The sequence below is a fragment of the Serinus canaria genome, chromosome 6, assembly GCF_022539315.1.
Source record: "Serinus canaria isolate serCan28SL12 chromosome 6, serCan2020, whole genome shotgun sequence".
Classification (NCBI taxonomy): Eukaryota; Metazoa; Chordata; class Aves; order Passeriformes; family Fringillidae; genus Serinus; species Serinus canaria.
The window spans coordinates 22,853,515-22,874,580 of record NC_066320.1 but is presented as its reverse complement, the minus strand read 5'-3'; the positions used below and the strand labels follow the sequence as shown (position 1 = coordinate 22,874,580).

At 41.3% G+C, this 21,066-nt stretch overlaps 1 protein-coding gene across 2 annotated transcripts in view; it reads left to right on the top strand.

The window, feature by feature from the left end:
- NT5C2 (5'-nucleotidase, cytosolic II) overlaps positions 1-21,066 on the top strand; it is a 59,806-nt gene that overhangs the window by 13,223 nt on the left and 25,517 nt on the right. For both annotated transcript variants that reach the window (XM_050976231.1, XM_009087215.4), the window contains exons 2-3: positions 4,846-4,966; positions 15,867-15,940. In XM_050976231.1, coding sequence (XP_050832188.1) covers positions 4,866-4,966; positions 15,867-15,940 — 175 coding nt within the window. In that variant the 5' untranslated portion in view covers positions 4,846-4,865. The remainder of the gene's footprint in view (positions 1-4,845; positions 4,967-15,866; positions 15,941-21,066) is intronic.

Below are 21,066 nucleotides of genomic sequence, written 5' to 3'. Positions count from 1 at the left end.
GCACAGGGACTGAGGAATTACTCCTTCTGCATTTGCTTCCCAGTTGCTCTGTTATTACCTTCACTGGACCTTGCTATCCCTAGCTGACTAAATGTGTTATGTGAGTGGGAGCTGGTGAAGTGCTTTGGGATTGCAGGTGTGAGAATGGCACTTCTGGTGAGGCCAGGAGCCTGCCCAGCCCCTGCTTGCACAGTGGCCCTGGGAGGTGCCCTTGAGGGGGATGACACAGTCCTGGCCACCTTTTGCTGTCCATCCCAGGCGATCATGAGGTGTGATGCTAACCCGAGTGGATTTCACCTCCTGCAGTGCTTGCTATCTCAAGTGCCCAGCCTGATTAAGGTGCAAGCTACTTCTGCCCTCAGTGGAGGGAGTGGACCGCTCTCAGAAAGTGAGTCACTTGCTTTTCCTAACCACCCTTACATGGACAGTCCCCTAAGCTGCAGAAAATGTCGCTTTTCCCCCGTCCTGCCCTATTCTGAGGCTTTGTCATGACCCAGACCAGGAATTTGACATGAGTCATGAACAAACCACCCCTGTTCCTGCTCCCTTTGCTTTTTGCAGTCCTCAGGATTTTAGGACGGTTTGCTCCTCCCTTGCTGAGACCCCACAGAGCACTTTGAGATGGAGCAGCACTGCAGCAGGGAGCCAGGAGCTGCTCCAGGCTTGCCAAGGGCGTCACAAGCCTCGTCTGTCCTCCCACGGCTCCGGCTAGACACGGGGCTCCTGAGCAGAGCTCCCTGGGTGTGGTGATTTTCCCTCTGCTCTCTTTCCACTGTGCACGTCCATGTGTGGGCTGTGCTGCCAAGGTATTCGTGGCTCTTGAGGCTGAACGTGTGAGCAGAGGCAGATGTAGTGCACGGTGAGTCACTGCGAGTACGCTACAACCTTGGCTTCTGCTGGGGGTGCTTTTGTTTTGGGCTCTATAAGCTCTCGGAGAATATCCTGGAAACAGTGGGATTGTCACCAGAGTTTTGTTCATCTCCGTGGTTTAGTGTGTGTGCCTCTGATTTGGCACTGCATCATCGAAGTGGCAAGATGAACTCAGAAAAAAAAAGAGAGGCAGTCAGAGCACTTAGCATGAACATGTCAGATATTATCAGGTGCAGAAATTTCTAACTATTTGCTGCCCGAAAAAGATTTAAAAAGTAATAGTAAAACTTGAAGGGAAATGCATCGGAACATTTTATTTAATTTATATTTCTTTTATTTGAACGAATACACTATGGAGAATACTTTAAATCATCTAAAATCTGACAAATGGACTTAATTCAGAATATTTGCTAAAAATCTCAGTTCTTTTGGATCAAAGCATATGTGCTGGGCAACAGCTCTGTATCAAAGCTTTGCAGCTGAGATTTAAATACCTTTTCAGTAGGAATCCTGTACCATAAATGCTATCAGATGCTTAATTAAGACAGCGCAAGCAAGGAGCGTGTTTGCAATAAATTACAGGGATGTGTTCTGACAGGCTTTATCTATGTAAAGATTTCTATTTTTATGTGAAGCTATTTACAGATTATTGATTTCAAAAATAGATTTGTAACTAAAGAAAGATGCATCATATTTCAGTAGCTTAGAGTTGAGAATCCTGCCCGGCTGTCTCCCTGCTCTCTTAGATGTTTATTCCAGTGGCTCACAAGTGTATGGATTCTGTCCTTCTTATTTTTCTCTCTCTGTTTGGAAGAGGGAATTTGTATTCAGGGACCAGGTCCCAGGTTTCTTACCCATGCAAGCAGGCTGATTTTTATGCCTTTGAAGCACAGAACAATTTCAGTGAAGTCTGTGAGGCTTTTTGCATGAGTAAGACTTTTGGATGGTGAAGGTCCCTCGCAATATATTTTGTCACTTGTCACTGTTTTGTTTCAGGGCAGCAAGCTGTTGTCACAGTGTCAGTGGAGCCTGCTAAGCTGTAAGCCTGCCTTTGAGTACGTGTAATAGAAACCTCCAGCTTGTTTTTTTGCTACTTAATGCTGTGTGAACATTAGAAGAAATATTTTAATAAATCAAGGCACAGCCTGAAGGTAGAGGTAATATTTTTCATTAGAAGAACCTTTAGAATTTGAAAACTTGCAAGCTGGTGTACCCAAGAGCCTGTCTATTTTTTCCAGCCCTACCAGTTAGTCTAATGAAAGATACTGTCTCTCTCTACAAACCTTGTCCTGCCTGCAAACTCTGCTGATTGTATCTACAGCAAAATACTGCTGGATTATTAAAATAATTCAGGCCTTCTTTGTTTAATTATGGAAACTCAGATTTTTGTGGTTTCCTCAAGTCTCAGCTTTTTGAATCCCATCACACATAAAATAATACTGTCTGGTTTCTCATATTGTAGAGGAGGGTTTCATCACATGGGAGCTCAAACTGTTTCACTGATTCCTTATATTAGAATGGATATTATAAAGCTAGCCTGCTAAAATTCTTCTGCAATCTGGATTTTAGGGTATTTTGTAGCATACTGTCAATGTATACCGTCAGCTCTCTGGCATGGATGGCCTCTGGAAGCAGTCCTAGCCCAGTACCTGTGTCAGCATCTGATGTGGTGTTGTGGTGATGGAAGCAGAAGAAATGGGAAGAGGCTGGCAGAACACGATGTCTCTGGTGTAGTCTGTGGGTGTAAATCTTTGAATCTTGCTGTGTGTCTGGCTGGGTAAGCAGAGTGGTGTATCCCTTCTAAACAGCAGGAAGCTTGGATTTGGACTTGTTTGGAAGACCTAGACCCAGAGCTGTCCAACAATCCTAAGGCTAGCCATGCAACAGTTTTTTCAGAGCTCTTTAATGTGCCTTTTAGAGGCCTTCAATGAGTGTGTCTCTTGGACCCAAATCTGGAGATCTAGGGTAGTAGCTTTAAAATAGACCAAGGTGGTGATGATCTGGACCATCTTGGAATGTCCATGGGTAGCTGCTTTTCCACCCTCAGAGTGCACAAGCCCTTGCTGTAGTTTGCAGACTTGGGGTGTTACCAGATCACTCCCTCTGCTGCATGGCTTGTCTGAGTCTGTGACCCTTACAGAAGCACTGCTCCTCTGCTGAGCAGCCCTGCTGTCCCTGAGGAGCCTTGCTGCAGGCAGTGCCCTGCCTTCCAAGTGAAATGGGAACAGGTCAGTGCTTCAGGGGCATTCAGTTCTGTGTGCTGTGCTGCCTTCTGTCTGCCTTTGGGCACGGCTCAAATAGATAGTGGTAATTACTTGTAAAGCCCTTGGTGGCTGTGGCTGGGGCTATTTTGGAAGCTGATTCTCCCTACATGCCCTGTTGTAGAAGTTGTGGCTGGCTGGAATGGCCCGTCACCCTCTCGCTGTGGTGACCTCCTCTCCTGGGTGTGTGGCAGGGAATTCAGGGGGAGAGCTCTCAGCAATGGCATGCAGTCTCTTGGGCTGCCTGCCAGGGCCTGAATTTGGTGACCTTTAGCATGTGGCAGAAGATGCATTTGTAAACCTTGGTTATAGTAACTGGGAGAATGCTGGAGGAGAAGGAGGAATGTATTTTTTACAGACAAGCTGTCTGCTCTCTGTTTGATGTTTATGACCAGCAGATAGTAGGTAAATATACTAAGAAGTGCTGTGACAATTGGAACTGTTGCTCTTTAAAAGAATTTAAAATTAGGAAATTATACACATTTCCTTGAGGGGCATGCATGTGACACTGAGAGTGCTGTGACTTCTAGCACTGGTTTCTGCACTTGCTCTGCTCTCTACTTTGCTGGAATCATTAAATTCCCTCCTGTAAAACAAATGCAGTCATATTTTAGAGGTGTCCAGATATAGTTGCTATATCATTACCCATGTAGTTTGTGGGTGTTTTTGTTTCTTTTAAGAAGAGCAAACAAGCCAAGACCTGCAGTCCAACAGTTGTGTGGGTTACACCAGAATGTATTTTCATGTAATATCTAATTTGGTATCACTGTGGGTTGTGTCTCCCCACCCTGTTCTCCCCACCAGCTCTAATGACAGTGTTGTGGCAGGTTGAGCTGGGCTCAGCCTGGGTTCAGCTGACCAGTGGGAACTACTCAGCCTTTCCTCACTTTTGGTCAGTTGGTTTTGATAGGTGAGAACTTGGACTGGTGAGATGAGCTGACCCATCATGGGGCTGCTTCATAACCCCACCTGGTGCCAGGGAATGCAGCAGCTGGAAGAGCAGGCGAGCAGGATTGCCCCAGTGTACTAATAAGAAAATTGGGAAAGCTGCCCCTCTTTCCTGATGGCAGGGCCCTCCTGATGAGAAGGACTGTCTGTGGTTTGGTGGTGACAGCCGGCACTTGAGAAGGGGTGCTTGTGTTTGTGAAGATCTGCTGGTGAATATTTGCATCGCTCATGTTACAGGTTTGCAGAGTGTTCTTGCTCTGCCTGAATGTGTCTGACCTGCAGAGGACAAAGGATCATCTTTCTACTTTCCTTCCAATTGTTTCTGCTAATTTAGCATCAGTTTGAAGCTTTGTCTTTGCTTAGAGATCAAATAGCCAGGGACAAGGCTCTTTGTTTTCACTCTGTGGTAAAAGTGGCAAGGTCAGTCCCAGTGGGGCTTGTACGGTTTACACTGCTGAATTTATCTCATCTCTTAAGGGTTTTCTATCACCTACAGCTAATGCATATTGGTAACTCTAGCATCAAAAAAGACCCCTTTTCAGCAGTGAAAACAAGGTCTCTGCTTGTAAAGGCATTTTCACCACAATAGATAGGAATATCTTTGCAGCCATATAAAACAGACTTTCCAGCTCTCTGGTTTAACATCTCAAAGAGCAGCATCTTACTTGACCTGCATACTCAGGTCGTGCCACCCAGGAAGTCTTGAGAAGTACCTGGCAAAACAAACCTTGAGCTGAAGCAAGCTTTTCTTTTCTATCTATTTCAGAAATAAGTAAGCATTTGAAGATGACAACCTCATGGAGCGACCGACTGCAGAATGCAGCAGATCTCCCTGCAAACATGGATGGACACGCTCTCAAAAAGTACCGCCGGGAAGCCTATCACCGGTGAGTCATCCGTGGAGCTCCAAAACTAAACATAAACCCCACACTTCTTGGGGCTTTTTTTGCTTGTTAGTAAAACAGGAAGGTTGTTCTTACCTTCCTTGTACAAGCTGGTAGAAGAGAGCTTAGAAGATGGCACAGTATTGGCCTGCAGGAGTTTGCAAACCGCTGAGTTGAGATACATGTAGTAGAGTGAGAGACAATATGCTTCTTATTGCAGTCAAAAGGTTCATCAAAGACAGATTTTGGATAGAAGCTTTCAAGTCAATAAATAATCAGTGGCAGAGGTTTTATAATAATTATTGCAGTGCACACAGGGAGAGACACTGGAATGCACAAATATGAATAAGGAGGAAATCAAATGGGGTCAGAAATTTTTTGAGAATTACACCTAGTGTGATTAAGTGTGGGACCACAGGAACATGCAGGAGCACTAGGCAAGGGCCCAGCCTTTTCAATGCTAGGTGAACCTAAAACCATCAGAGTTCAAAATAAAAGGAATGTTATCACTCTTAGTTTATAGTTTGGGAATCAAAGTGCAGGCACTAGGTTGTTTTTACGAGATCACATTGGAAGTTTGGCTGATCCAAGAATTTAGGCCACAGCTCTCAAGGTTCCAAGCATAGAGCATAAAAGTGGGATGAAGTCTGTATCCTAATCAGATGTCTGGACTGCTACAGAGTTAAAAACAACAGTATCTAGTAATTGTCAGTATTCTGTTTGTGGGAGGTGTATCTTCAAAGTTTAGCTTCGTTATTTTGAGAAGTCATACAGTGTGATGATGAGAGGATATTCAGCAGAAGGGGAAATATATGTCTGATGTAGAAACAGAAACATTTAACCTCATGCTTAAATGCCACGTTGCATTTGTGATTCACATTGGTGGTATTTCTGGGGAAGTGTTTTGGAAGTGTTAGATATCTTTTGATTCTCCAAATGGAATCTAATTTGAGAAAAACGCCTTAGTGCATCATATGATTGGCCAGGTTGTGCATGTTGCAGTGTCCAGGGCTAAGTGATGGATCCTATGATGCCTTTCTGAAGCTTTCCAATTTCCAATGAATATGTTTGAGCAACATGTCTTAAGTGGTGGCATTATTTGAATCTCTCTGTCAGCTGGTTTGTCAGATATGGACAGATACAGTTACATTTAATGAATGTAACTATATATAGAATGTAAGAAGAGAGGGATTTTATACTATTCCCTATCAAAAAATCTTCACCTTGTTGCAGTCATTGACAGGTTTACCTTTGTTTCATAAATTTATTTAAAACTTCAGCTGTGTTACTCCTGATTCAGAATGATGGAAGTCAAGTCAGAGCCATGCCTATATTTTTCCCTAAGTATTTCCTTAACATTTGTTATGTTTAAGTGCTGGGAGGTTGCTAAATGTTGTACACGATCCAAAGGAAGCCATGCTTGTCTTTAAGAGCTCATACATTCAAGTCCTCCTCATGTTTTCCCTTACTCGTGTGAAAAATCCTTACTTTCAGAAAGAATTTCCTTATGGAAGAAAGGAGGGTTTCCCACTAGGGGCTGGGATCTGGTAGCCCAAAATTAGTCTGAGGTAAAGTTTAGGTACCTGTTTTTAGCATCTAGAAATGTCTTAGGCAAAACATAGCCAGCAGAAATGCTGCTGGCATCTCAGATTTTCATGGAAAGCACAACATTGGAAATCCTAGGGAGGCACAACATTAAGGAGAGGCACATTTTTGTTTTGGAATTGCTATCCTCTTTCAAAGAGAGAGAGGGAGGGAGGGAATGGGAGAGAATGAGAGAACCTGATGCCAAGACTGTAGTATAAATCTGTGCTATTAATGGCTTTGGTATACCAGTTTCATGGGAGTTATTTTGATAATCCAGTATTGTGAGAATCTGAAACAACCTCATTCCAGAGGCAGTGTTGTCAGATTTCTATTTCTGGTCCTTTTCATGGTCGTAGTGTTAACAGATGTGATGTTACTTTAAAAAGTGCAAACTTAACATGATAAAGTATGACTGAAGTTATTTCCCCTTGGTGTTTGATATTATATTTTTTGGTCTTTTATTAATGCTTCAGATGCAGAATACATTTGCTGTATTATATAATACACAGCCATGAGTTGTAGGATGTGAATTTGTTTCATTAAGGTCCAGGTATGCTCTGAGTCTCTTCTGCTTCTTTGCTGAAGCACTGCAAATTTTATGAAAAAGAGAAGTAGAAAATATATGGTGTCATTGTCAAGATTATTTTCTCTTTCTTCTTTTTTTTTCTGTCTTTTTTTTTTCCTTACTCCAGCAGCTAAAGGAAAAATCCTTGAAAACATAAATCTAAAGTGACTTAGAAACAAAACCAATAAGAACATTGAATTTAAACCTATTATGTTTTTGTTACCTTAAAGCTGGTTAAAGTTATTTTATGAGCCCAGTCTGAAAGGCTGGAGGAGCTTGGCTGCTACATCACATTTACAGATGAGAATAAGTGGGACTAGCTTTTTTTACCTGAGTTGAAAGCCTAGTTGAGCTCAAATTCAGCAGATTTTCTAAATGCTGCTAGGAATTCTTAGTTTTCTGAAGAGTGAAATTTAAAAAACTTGTTTCACTGTTTATTTGCTTCGTGCTTACTTAAATACCAGGGGAGATACCTAGAATAATCAATTTAACATTCTTGTTCACATGAAGTACACACAAGATTTGATATGTTTGAATTGTAAATTAATTCAGACAAAAGAAGGGGAAAAGCTTCCAAAAGCAAAATTGTTTACCTTAAAAATATATGTAAATGTTCTTGTGGCCATGAAACTTCTAAAAAGCTTTTTAAAAATTACTTCTGAAGATATCACTCTAATAGTCGTAGTTTATAGTGGTCATTCTTACTTGGAATGTGATTTTTCAGGTGCTGCACTTCTAATTGTATTGTAATTGATGGATGGATATTCAACATATAATAATTGTTGGCAGAAGTCCCAGTTGGGACTGGTTTAACTGGTGTAGTGCATACTGACTCAGAGTATAATGACTGCATCGCAATCATATCTGAATGCCATGGGCAAGAATGTTCAGAATCAAATTTTTATAGCTATAGAATCAGAAAAATCTGTTGGGGAGGAGAAGTTATCTTCAGGGAATTTCTGACTAGTTTAATGAAAGCTTTTGTTTGGCTGGTGTTGCTGTCAGACCTTGTTACACAACACTGCTGGCGCCTGTTGGAGGTGAGGTCTGAAGATGAATTAATATGCAAGCTGCATGTTACTCATTCTCTAGCAGAGGTCACTGGTAAGAGGATACTGCATTACTGTGCTATTGGCAACATAGATTTTAATTCAGAAATAAAATGGATGTGGAGTTCTTGGGAGGCTTTTCCTTGGTGTTTGTGGTGGTGAGGCCGCCTCCCTCGTGTGCTGCTTGTTGACTTTTCCGGGTAGAGGATAATCACTAGATCACTTGTTCTGGAGGAGTACTGTCATTTAATGGGATTGTAATTAGGCAAGAACTAGGTTGACTCTGAGCCACCAAATTGCCCTAGTGTCTATTTTTTAACTTGGAGTGAGCACTTCTAGGCACCCTCTGGATTATCTCACATAGCTCTTAAGGGTTTAAATAGCAACCCCATCTAGTTAAAGCAAATAATGGAAAAAGTTGGTGTTCCATCCACTCTTGTTACTGACAGTTACCAAGATCCAGGAAACAGGTATTTGCACTTATATTTATTTATCTCTGGTTTTGGCTTAACAAAGCAGTAAGGCTGAAATGGCCTTTTTGTTAAACATACTGGCTTTGGGATGCTTCTGCCATTTTTATCAGAATAATTTGAGACTTCTCATCCTGAATGTGGGGTTTCTGTTGTTTTTTAACTGTTGGGTTTTTTTCTTGCTCTCTTGTTTGCTGTCTAGTGCAGGGCATGTGGCATCATGATTCCTAATCCTAATTCTCCTGCTGATTGTTGATAGAGTATTAAGTTGCTTCATAGTTTTGTACTTCAGTTTGCTTTCAGAGTACCTTAAGATGGTGATATAAGTGATTTTAGCTGTTACTGTACACTGAGATTCTGGATTAAAAAATAGTATATGCTTTAATAATGACAAAGCAAAAGGATTGCCAACTGGTTGTTTTGATTTCATGGATTAAAGATGTACTTTAGCTTGTTCAAATTTGTACACTCTGGGCTATTCACTGCTAATCTTGTTTCTTCACTTAATTGTTACTGGATCATCAGTGATTGCAAACAGGTGGAAATGTTGTATAAACAAGGCTGTGAGACCTGAAACTGTCCATCTGTTTAGGTGGTTATATTTAAAGTCCCTTCAAAATGATCAGTTCACTGATCATTTTCCACCATCATTTTCCACTGAGGTGGAAAATCCAGAACAAATCTTTAGCAGTCTGAAAGTGCTTTTTGCATGGAACACAATTGGACAGGCCATGTGTGGTGTTCCCATGTACTGGGTAGCTCTGGAGGCTCTGCTGGCCGTGGTCTGTCCTTGTGTGCCTGAGCAGCCTCCTGGGACCTGTGTGGTGGCCTGTGTGTGACAGAGGGCAGCCTGTGGCTCTCTCTGCTTTGTTTTAGTGCTTTAGACACTGGAGGAGGGAGAGGGAGTGTGTCCAGTCTGTAGAATAGGTGAGTTTACAAAAAAGCGCACTACTTGCCAAATTAATAATAAAGAAATTACATTGTAAATGTCCCATGATCCTTAGTTTTAATAGTTTCAGGGAGCAGACAAGTGTTATTTTGGGATGGAATCCATATGTGAGCTTCTTGGCACTTTGCTGTTGCCTGGGCAGAAAACCCAAACAATGAAAACAGAAGGGGCCAAGACTCTCTTTGCATCTGGTTCTTGCAGAATCAGAGGGAAGTGCTCATAGCTGTGTTTCTGGATACAGCCTCATCAGGCTTTGAATCCACTCATTACTGGGTTTTCCAGTTTAATGTCACTATAACTGTGCAAGGACAGATAGACTTGTGAAATTGTGGGGTATGGTGTTGGAAATGTTACTAGAAGTGGCCTGGAAATTTTTATGCCCTTCTTTTGTTTCCCCTGTCTGATGCTATTTCATCCTCTTAAGGTATCTCAAGCCCAAATACTGTCTCTAAATGTGATTACAAATATTCAGAATGTTCATCTTTGGTTGAAGAAGGAATAATATATAATTCTAAAAATCTATAATTAAAAATAAAGCCAAAATTATATGATAAAAAATAATATATGGAATGGTCAATACCTGCCTAAAGAGGCAGGACTTAGCAAAAGAACAATTTCATTGGTTTTAAAAATTTAAAGCAGTTTATTTCTTCTCAAAGGCAGCTACCAAAACATCCAGCACCCAAAGATGAGACATTTGGATGATATGGTAGTTTCTGCTTTAGATTGCTCACTTGCTTTGTACCTGATAAATAAGGTCAGTGGGGAAGTTTGCTGCTGCTGGTGGAAGTCACCTGAGACCAGAACTGCAATGTCATGCAGTGACACAAGTCCCCAGGCAGACCACATTTGGGGACTAGCTGGTCATACCGAGAACACTGAGTTGTCATAACAGTAGAGGGATGTTTATGTCATTATTCACCTTTTTAAAGAGGCCACGGGGACCTTGGGCGTGGGAGACTATTAAAAGCTAATCCATTTAGTTCCCATTATTTCTTTTTAAATCTTCTAGCTTATTAAAAAATGGAAGTTGTCCATAAAGTGAAGATTAACCAAAGTTCTAAACCCTGAGTAAGAGGGAATCTGAGCCTTCTGGCTAGTTGGTCCCTGTTTTGTGGTTGGCTCAAGCCCAACTGTCCACCACAAGCTTTTTTAAACACACATGTAGGTCATGCTTAGCCAGCTTCCCCTGTATTTGCTGTTCCACTCAGCAGTGTTGCAACTTTCTTTGTATTGATTTAATTTCCAGTGAAACACACTGCCCAGAAAAATGCTAATTGCTGCGAGATATTTCTAGACACATTTGGAAAATTATTATGGAATGCTCTGTTCCAGAAACCTTGCCTCACATTGTTAATTTCATTTCTTTGCTATGAGGAACTGTGAGCCGTGTGCCAAGTTCCTCCTTAATTGTAAAGTTCTGTGCATTTTGTTTATTTTGCTGCTCAAGCTACAAGACTGTTATGCACACAAATTTCATTCAGGGCATACAATTCTTTAGAGGTTTTGCACAAATAAAATAAAAACATTTCTCTCTCTGTGTGTTTGCTCCTCTCCAGTGTTACTTGAGAAGAGTTGGGATTTAGGTTCCTGCTTCAGAATTGATTGACAAGAACAGTAACAAAACCAAGATCAGTTCTCCTGTAAAAATATAAAGGACTTTGAATTGCAGAGTTGTGGCTATCAGGGCTCTGTGGCTTCCCTGCTGCATGCTCAGCAGTTCCTTCTTCCTTCAGTACAACACATTTTTCTCTTACCCAGCACAATCTGTTGAGCTCAAAGAGAAAATAAATACTGTAGTCATCAAGAGCCTTCTGCTGTGGCCAAGCTGCAGGGTTTAATCTTTGAGGAAGAACTCATTAGAGAGGAAACATGCTTTGAGGTTTCCCTAAAACAGCTCCTCAAGTCCGTTTTTCCAGAGGTGGGGATCTGTGCCAGGCTCAGCCAGCCCAAGTCCAGGTTCTGCTCCCCAGTGCCAGCTGTGCTCAGAGAGCCCATGGAGCTGGAATGTGCTCCCTGGAACTGCCCTCCCCACATGCTCCACACCTCCAGTTGCTCCAGCCACACTGACAGGGAGCCCAAAATGCAGGATATTCCTCAGAGCAGGGATATTCCTCAGAACAGAAATGTAAAGCTTGGGTTTTCAGCAGGAGGAAAAGATGCAGGCAAGAGAAAGGCAGTGTCCTGTTTCAGGAGATGCTCTGGGTGCATCCAGGTGTGGAGCTGGATTTAGGCAATACTCACCTCTGCCTCAGCACAGGGGCTGTTCTTGTGCTGTGCCTGCAGTTTGTTTTGTCTTACTGCCCAGTGCTGTGAAGTTTTTAGAACAGCTTAAATTTTAACTTCAGTATTTCCAGTTGAAGTTACTATTTTCTAAATGGAAAAAACCAAATTCAGGGGAGGGGGGAGTGTGATTTCTCCTGATTCTGGCAAGTGAAGAAATTATTCTACATTAAAACTTCCTTGCCTAAAAATGTTAGATCATTTTAGTTTTCCTCTTATTCTGACATTATTTCTACTGTTTGTAATCTGGCAGCTTCTTTGATTTTTGTTCATCTGGATGAGCTGTAAAAAAACGTATTATTTCATCCTTTCCTTTCATGACCAGAGGATTTTTTCCCTCAGGTGGTTGAAGTTCTTAGGGCCCTCAGGTTGCTCTTGCTTTATATCATTAAAAACATGTCTTGTAATTTCTCTATAGCATTTGTTCTGAGGGGATGTTACCTTTTTGTAGCCAGCAGACACCATGTCATCTTGAATGGGGCTTGGAGAAACCAGATCTGGTGGGAGGTGTCCCATGGCAGGTGCTTGGAATGTGGTGATCTTTAAGGTCCCTTCTGACCCAAAGCATTCTGTGATCCTATGATTTGATCAGTAGTCTTGTAGCCAGGCTGAGTGTACCTTCAATTAGAATTTAAGAACAGCTTTGGAATGGGCTAAGTCTGCAGCTTCTGAGAAGCACCTGGCTCTTCCCAGAAGCTGTGCTAGAGATTTAATCTCAGCTTTTAATTTTAGTTTCTAGGACACTGCAGATATTTACTACTTTGAGTAAAACCCCAAATTAAGCCAGTCTGTTTCTGGGAGTAAATATTTGTAAGTAGCTACTTACTCCCTTGTGCCTAGGAGAGCCCTGTTCATGGGAGATTTCTTTATCAGGATTTAAAACTGAGGTCCTGAGTGCCTACAAAATAAACCAGCATCTATCTTGGCCTTCACAAGAGAAGTAAAAATGGTCCCTTTTTATTTTTTTACCACTGTTTAGTCTGCATTTAATCTGCCAAGGCAAATGCAAGTTTAAATTGATTAAAGTGTTCTTATTTCCTGTCCTGAACATGTTGTGTAATAACCTTCTTTAGCTTTTTTTAATATTTGCTCTGTCTCACTCCAGCACTGGTGGGTGATGTCAGTACCACATCAGATCAGTTGGTAGGATGCCTTGAAATCTGCCAGGCTGGGGTGTGATTAGACCCTGCCAGTGCAGTTTATAGGTCATAGGCAATAAGTGCAAATTGGTGGAGAAAGAGGCATCTTCACCAGCTGTTACCGAGGGCAACAGCTGGTGAAGATGCCATGGTAATTTTTCTGAAAGACTTATTTTGAAACACAGATATACTAATGGGTGCTATTTGTTTTGTTGTTCAGAAAACTTTTCAAGATCTTCAGTCTCAAGGTATGCTGGTTTTGGGTTCAGTTTCTAAATACTACAGAAAGAAGGGATGACAGTCTGTCAGAGGTTTGGTGATCTTTCCATGGTTTTTGGTCAGTTGGGTGTCGTCATCATCTAAACACAGGCAGGCTGGACTGGAGCAGATCTCTTGGTCACAGCTCCCTTGTTTCTGCCTTTCACAGGCACTGTCATATTACCCTTTTTGTGAGTGCATTCAGCTGTGTCTTAGTACTGGTGGTTTTTGTTCTCATTTGGGAAACTTACCAAATGTTGCAATTCTGAAATGATCTTGTGATTTTCTTTAAATTTCCCTTCTTGCTTCTGTCCTATAAAGACAGTCAGAAAACTGTGCCGCAGGGATTAAGCCTAAAGGCAACAGCAGAACTGGACTCTGCAGGTTAGACAAAAAATGTTGCTGGTGTCTCCTGGAGCTATGTTATTCCTTCTTAAAGCTCTACATTCTCAGAAACAAGCTGCACAAACATGAGATCAGAAATTATGCTTGAATTAGCTAATAAATAATGTTTCCTGACAGCAGCAGCAGCCCCACCACCATGTAATCATATGCATTATACAAAGTATCAGACTGTATTTAGTACTAAATACTGCTTCTCCTTGGTCTCTTGTAAATCAGAGCTGTCTCGATGTTAAAAGACAAACAGGGATTCAGATTGCAGATTCAGATAATTTGCTCCACCTACTCAAAAGCCAGCTATTTCAGGAGCGAATTTTAGTGACTTACGAGCCCATCTCATATTTCCAAAAGGCATTTCTTTACCAGTTTCCAGTGTTCATCCTATCACTTTGTCTTCTTTAGGTAATACATAAATCTATTAGAAAAGAGCGTCATCTGTAACCTCCAAGGCCCCTTGGTGACAAGCCCCATTGTCAAAGGCAGGCACTTTGCCAGGAAAGTGACTCCCAGAGAGAGTGTGCAAGGTTAGAGGGAAAGTACACTATTGCCAGAGAAACTGTATTCCAAGTGGATTTGTGTGGAACAACAACAATATCCAGTGACTGGTTAAATTAGCCACAGATGTGTTTTCTAGAACGCTGTCCAAGAAGATATACAGTGCTTTAAGGCTCGGTTCAGGCATAATGATCTTCTGAAGTCAAATCAGATCCAAGCAAAATTGCATGGGTACCAGGGAAGCTTTAAAGGAATTCTGTAATATGATTCAGACAAGTAGCTGAATCAGACTGCTGCGAGCTGAGCAAGGAGCGCATCGGTGAGAGATGAGGTAAGAGCCCCGCGCAGCAGCCGGGCTGAGCCGATCGCTGCGGAAACCCGGGCTGTGCTGGATTGACAGGGCCACTAATGCCGGCCACCTGCCCGGAGCACAGCCTCCCTCCCCGGGGCTCCTTCCAGCTCCCCCAGCTTCCCCATCTTTTCCAGCTTCCCCATCTTTCCCGGCTTTACCCCATTTTTCCCGGCTTCCCGAACGTGCAGTGCCGGCTCTCACTTGCTGTCTCCTTTGTGTCTCGCTGTCCCCAATGCCGCTCCTGAGAGGATAATTACTGCAGTGAGGGCAGTGCACTTAGTAAATATTTGGAGAATTTTCACATGCTGAAATCAGAGTACAAGCGAAGGCTCTGGGACTTTTCTCCTACGGGAGAATTTTGTCTTGGCATCACAGCTGGAGCGGCGCAGGGATTTCGGTCTGAGATGGCTGTTGGAAAGCTCAGCTTCCCTCCCACAGACGAGTTCTGACTCTCATTTTTGAAGTTCAGATCAGGCAGTGGAAAGAAGTCCTGTTGAATTACAGATCTGCTTTATGCTTTAAAGTTCTGGGGAAACATAAGCAGCTTAGTTACTGTCGTAGTTAGAACAGGAAGCAAGAAAAGCTTTTGTTGTATTCTCTGACCTATTTCTTTACCCTGTTACTTACTTGAACTAAATTGGATATAATGTATTAATGCTGTCATCTAAAAGGGCCTGGAAGCGTTCAGCCTAGAGTCTCTTTGTAATAAGCATTAATGGTAAAAGTCGAATTTACAAAATAGGAGTTGGCAAGTTTCAGAGGAGTTATAAATAAAAAAATTTCACAATAGAAATGGCATATCTTGTTATAAATTTTTTTCTCAGTTACATGTTTTTAATGGTATTGGTGAAAATGTGAAAATGGATCTGTTTGGGTTTGCTTTGAATTTCCAGATATAGTTCCAAATAGGAGGCAAATGCTGTGAATTTATTCACAGAAATTATTTTATTTTCCTTCTTATCTCTTACTAATAATTTGATTTAATGAAGCGAATTATATTGCTTTTCATCTCCTGCTTCCAGTTTCATATCCTTTGAGGTCTGCATTCTGCTTCAGGAGATTTTGCACTTGTATTCTGAGGAGTTTTTGCAGGTCACATGGAAGGCCGTGTGTGTGTGCATGCATGCGTGTATGTCTTTGGACAGCATACCAATAATTAGAATAATTCTGCAAAGTCATGGCTTGGCTTCAGGAGAACTCGCAAAAAATGAGACTTGACTCTGTTTTCAGGTAGATTTGCTGATTTTGACCTATGCAAGCCCGATATCCTGACAGTGGCAGAATGTGTTTGTTCTAAAATGTGAGTGTTTTGAAAATGCTTGTACCTCTGGTGATATTTCTTCTCTCTTTTCAGGGTCTTTGTAAACAGAAGCTTAGCCATGGAAAAGATAAAGTGCTTTGGTTTTGATATGGACTATACACTTGCTGGTGAGTATCTTCTTAAGTTTTTTGAAGACTGACTTAGTTTGGAATATTGCCTCTTGCTGAGCAAAAACGAGCAAAAAGCTGATTGGGCTACTCCAGCTAGCAGGTGCTTCTTCTATTAGTAAATGTGTCTTTCACTATTCCTTGCACTTTCATTTTAGGTGTTTCCTTTAAATTTGTTATCTGCGAGCTGTATTTGGTCACAAGCCGTGTTGCTGTGGTACAGTTTTGAGTGATTATGGGTGTTAAGAAAACCAAAGCTTAATGAGTCTGCTTCCTTAGATTCCACTGTATTTTGACAATGCCCCTTGTGCGTGCTTGGCTTTGAATAACAAGGTGATTTCTTTCATCCTTGGTGCATATAGCAGGCTACACCTTTGGCCAGCAGGTTCTCCTCGTCCTGGGAGAGTGATTTTTGAATAGGTTTTCCTCTTTCCCCTTCCTGGGTTAGCCACATCAGTGACTGATTTTGAGAAGAGGCATGGCAGGGGCAGTGCCTTGTGTCAGCTGAACAAGTTAATTCGTAAAGCTTTGCCCATTCTTTGTGACAGATAAGCTTTGGGAGGTTGCATAAGATCTTTTGGTTGCATAAAATTGCTTGCATGACTTCTCCATCTTTCAACAGGCAAGTTCCCTGAGACTTTTGATGAGAGGAAATAAAGCTACCATTTTCTTCATAGTCAGACTTTCATGTTATGTATTTTAAGGAAGGAAGGAAGAGATAAAAAGCTCATTTTGACTTTCCTGGGCTATAGTATCACACAGACTGTAACTGAGGATGTCATGTACCATCCTGCCTTCTTTCTCATTACCACTTCCAAGGTTATGGATAAAGTTCCTATCACCACTGATATTTCAGTTTAGAGTTGTTGTGTATATGAACTGAGAAAATGTGAGGTAGAGTGTCAGGGTCACCTAATAATAGGTTAATGCAGTATGTCAGCTATGGTCGTCTGGTTACTGTGTACTGAGAAGGAATGAGAGATGAGTAATGTGCCTGGGGACAGTGTGGGGGTCAGAGCTGGGGTCAGAGGCTAAGTGAAGGGCAGAAAGGTTTCCATAGGCTCATGGTTCAGCTGCAAGGAGCAGTTTTGGAGACTGTGGCAGGTAATTGCAGTTTATATTTAGATCAGTTCCTTGTGTTCTTTTATCTACAAGGAAGTAGTTACATATAAAAGGTTTGGTTGTTACCCACCTTATTTATACATCTGTTTAAAATTCTTGCCACTTTTTAAGTCATTAAGTGTGTTGTTAATTTGTGCTGGATATGACTGCAGGCACGTGCTTTCTGTTTGTGTTTCCCAGCTGTGATGGTCTTGTGGCAGTGCTTTTAAGGGGTGCATGAAAAACAGTTGTTCAAGAATAAATGCTGTAAAGAAAAAGAAAATAAAAGTTGTGGGTTTCACTTCAGTAACAGAAAAACAACTTCTGTGCCTTTTGCAGAGGAAGTGGTGGCACTTCCCAAGGACCCAGGTGATCCCAGTGGGGCTGGTGTGGAGCATGAAGTTTATTGCTAATTTCCATCCTGACAGAAGGACAGCTTCAGCACTGTCCTCACTTATCTGACTGTTCATTTTACTCAAATGTTCCTTGTTCCTGTAAACACATAGCAAACGTGTTGTTGTCCACAAAATGATGCTTGATTTGATGAAAGGAAAAAATGTGAATGTTCCAAGCATCCCAAAGCAGTACCAGGGACATAAAAACCTGGGGCTTCCAAGGCTGGAAGATCACAGTGCTCCAGTTGAGTCAGTGCATTCGGGGGAGTTGAGAGACAGGGTGTGGGACAAAAAAAGAAATGGGATGTGGTCTGAGCAGAAAACTGGAAGTCTGGCCCCCTCTGGGGTAAGCTGCTGTCCTGTGACTTCTTCCATGGTACAACAGAGATAATAGTTGCAGATCATTTCACTAGGAGTTGTGAGAATGTCATTAAAATGGAAAGCCTTTTGCAGATGAAAAACATTATGAGTGGTAAGTTTTATTTCTCTTTTTTTCACTCAAACTGGAAATTAACCTTTGAAATTACCTGTTTATTTTTTTATGTCTCAGAGTCATCCTTTCCTCTCCATGCGGGCTTTTATTATCTGACCATTGTTAGCTACTTATAGCTTGCATACAAGAAAAAATACTTGGGGCTGTAAAGAGTGCAGTGTTAGAATATGATTACAATTATAATAAATTAATTGTAAGTTATAATGAAGAAGTGGGACAAGGGAAGTATTACAGTAATATGCTATAGTTAGTGCATTCATGAGACCCTGTTGTGTTTTCTGATTGGTCACGTTATCCCTTACCCACTCTTTCACATGGACATGCTGCTTCTCTTGATTAAAAAAAGAAAAAAAAAAGGTAAAAAGCCAGTGTATGTGTAATTTAACATCTGGAAATGGTATCTGCATACCAGATGGCTCATGCTGAGCAGAAGCCTTTTGGAGACCGTTCAAAACACGTAAATAGGCCAAAGAAAAGAACAGAAGCATCTCCAGTGTCATTAGCTCCTCATCTAGCTTTCTGCATTTGTGCTTTCAGACATTGCCTTGTCACTTTTCTGTAAAGTTTTTTAATATATCCCAGCACAATCTTCCTATTCAACAACTTAAGGCAGACAGAGTCATTGACCCTGCCAAAATCTGTATGTGACATCCCCTTTCTGATGTGTACTTTCACATCAGAAATAAACTGATGACAGTCATACATTTGCCATCTCAGAAGAATTATTATTTTGATACACACTGAATTACCTGTCTTGTAAAGAAGTATTTCTGTCTTGTCTTTCTTCTTTCCAAATCAATGACCACTGGTAGCAGCAAAAGTCTTCCTGAGGAGGTGGTTCTGTACCAAAAAACTCATAATAATTTCATGTATATTGAACTTGAGAAGCTTGAGACAGTTTTATTCCTGTATCTTATGAATTTAAGGACACAGAGCTACTTACAATAACCATCTTTGCTGTCTAGAATAATCTAATTTTGGTAGGGACATGGCATTTGCATTTTGAAGTCTGTAGTAACAGCTACCATGCACACGCTGCAGTGATCGTGTTCTACTACCAGCCTGTCTGAGAATGTCAGCTTGCCAGCTGAGAGCAGTTTTAGTATCATCATGTTACATTGCACATAAACTACAATTTCATGTGTTAATTTATAGAGTAGTACTTCTTAGAAGTATTAAATTAAAGAACATTTCACTCAGAAGTTATAAGAATTCAAGGCTATCTGAGACAGCATTTCCACAGTGATTTTGTTTGCTTTCAAGCCAAAATTAGGTTAAACTTCAAATTTTTGTAAATAACTCCTCTTTTCCCCGGTTGTGCTTGTCTCTTTCCTTGCATAGGGTTGAGAAATACTGTTAATGGTTGGGTTGGCAAACAAGGTCTTTTTGTGTAGAAGAGCCTGAAGGTTTTAGTTTTTTTGTCTGAGAAATGATGGACCTTAAATAGCTGAATTTGTAATTGCAGTGATTACATCTAGAATTAATTTTGACTGCTGAGAAAATAAAATGAAAGCAAATTGAAATAACTCTCACAGGTTTTACATTTATTGTTTTCCCATAAGGGATTGTTGATGTATTCTCATAGAGTGAATAAGATCTCTCACATGTATGGCAACTCCCAAATGTCCCTAGGTTAATGTTCTAGATACAGTAATACTAGAGGCTCAGAAATCTGTGTTATGTATGAAACTGGCTGTCCTCTTCCTATTCAGTCTCTTTGGGAATCACATTTAGTACATAAAGTAATGCTTTTTAAAGCTAGGTGTTACTGGGAGGCAAGTGGAAGGAGCAGGAAGAGCAGCAGGGGTTGACTGTGGTTTGTGTGCTTAGTTAAGTAGTTTCTGTTTAAAGTCTTGCAGCAGTTGACACAAGCAGGAGTCATCAGCTATTTCAGCCCTTGCTGTTAGTGGAGGTTAAGACAAGTTTCTGTGATGTTATGCAGCCCTTCATTCCCTGCCTCTGACCTTGCTGCCTGCCAGTTCCCTACAGTGCTTCTTGGGAAGCCACAGCGTTACACCCAGGGCTGAATTTGCTGTCAGGGCAGAACTGAGAATTATTGAACAATTCCTGTTTAAATCAGAGAGATTGAAGGCCTATTGCTGTTATTTTTTGTTTGCTAAATAGTAGTTTCATTTATTATCTGAGTGATTCATCTCTGCTTATTCATCCAGCCAGAAGATCAACAGTCACTAACAATTCTGGTCTGCCTGCCTGTTTTCACCAGTGCTGTCAAAACTGCTCATGCTTTGGTAAAGGAAAATGTTGCATGCAATCCAAAAGATTCTCAGCCTTCTCCGTTTTGTGTTTACTGCTAAGTGCAGAAGGTAAAATAAAGGCATGTCAGAGGAGAGTCTTCACAGTGACACTCACCTGAGCCTGAGGAGTTGATGACACCCATTGGAAATGCAGCAGAGAGAGACTGGTTTCACACAGCGTTTTATTTGGCTGCTTCCTACTCAGTATGAGCTACACTTAATTATTGGATCTGGATCCAAGGCAGGAGGCCTTGGCATTACCAGCTCTTAAATGGGACAGGCTGCACAATGAGGTGATGGATAGATGTCCCTTGACAGGAGCAGAGCTAAAGCAGTGGGGTTCCCAAACTGGCTGTAATTTCACACTGGGCCGTTGGCAGATGGAGGGGGATAGTAAGAATTACAAACTCAATTGTGCTTGAAAAGATTCCTCTGTGACTACTCTTCTTCTCCAAAAGTTACAGCCTTGCTGAAAGTTTATCTTCTATCTCTGAAGTAGATAAGAGGTAATATCAGTGGACAGGATGCTTTTGGAATGCTTTTCCTGTGCTTAATTCATTGCTGCTTCTGTGTTCTCCAGAAAGTGATAATGAAATTATCAATAGCTGCTGAAAACGGTTTCAATAAAAAAGGAGGGGAAATGAGGCTTGAAAAATACTGGTTTTATTGTGTGCAAATGTGATTAATGCAACATAATCTGATTGGAATATAGCTTGTGTCCTGGAAACATTGCCAATTTAATGCCAAGGTTTGGTGCGCTGCAAAGATTTTATTGCAAAATTGCTTATGCTTTCAGCTTGTAGTATTTCCCGTCTCATCACATGGGAAAAGATATGGGAAAGACAGCTTTAGTCTTTCCCAACTCAATCCAAAGTGCAACAT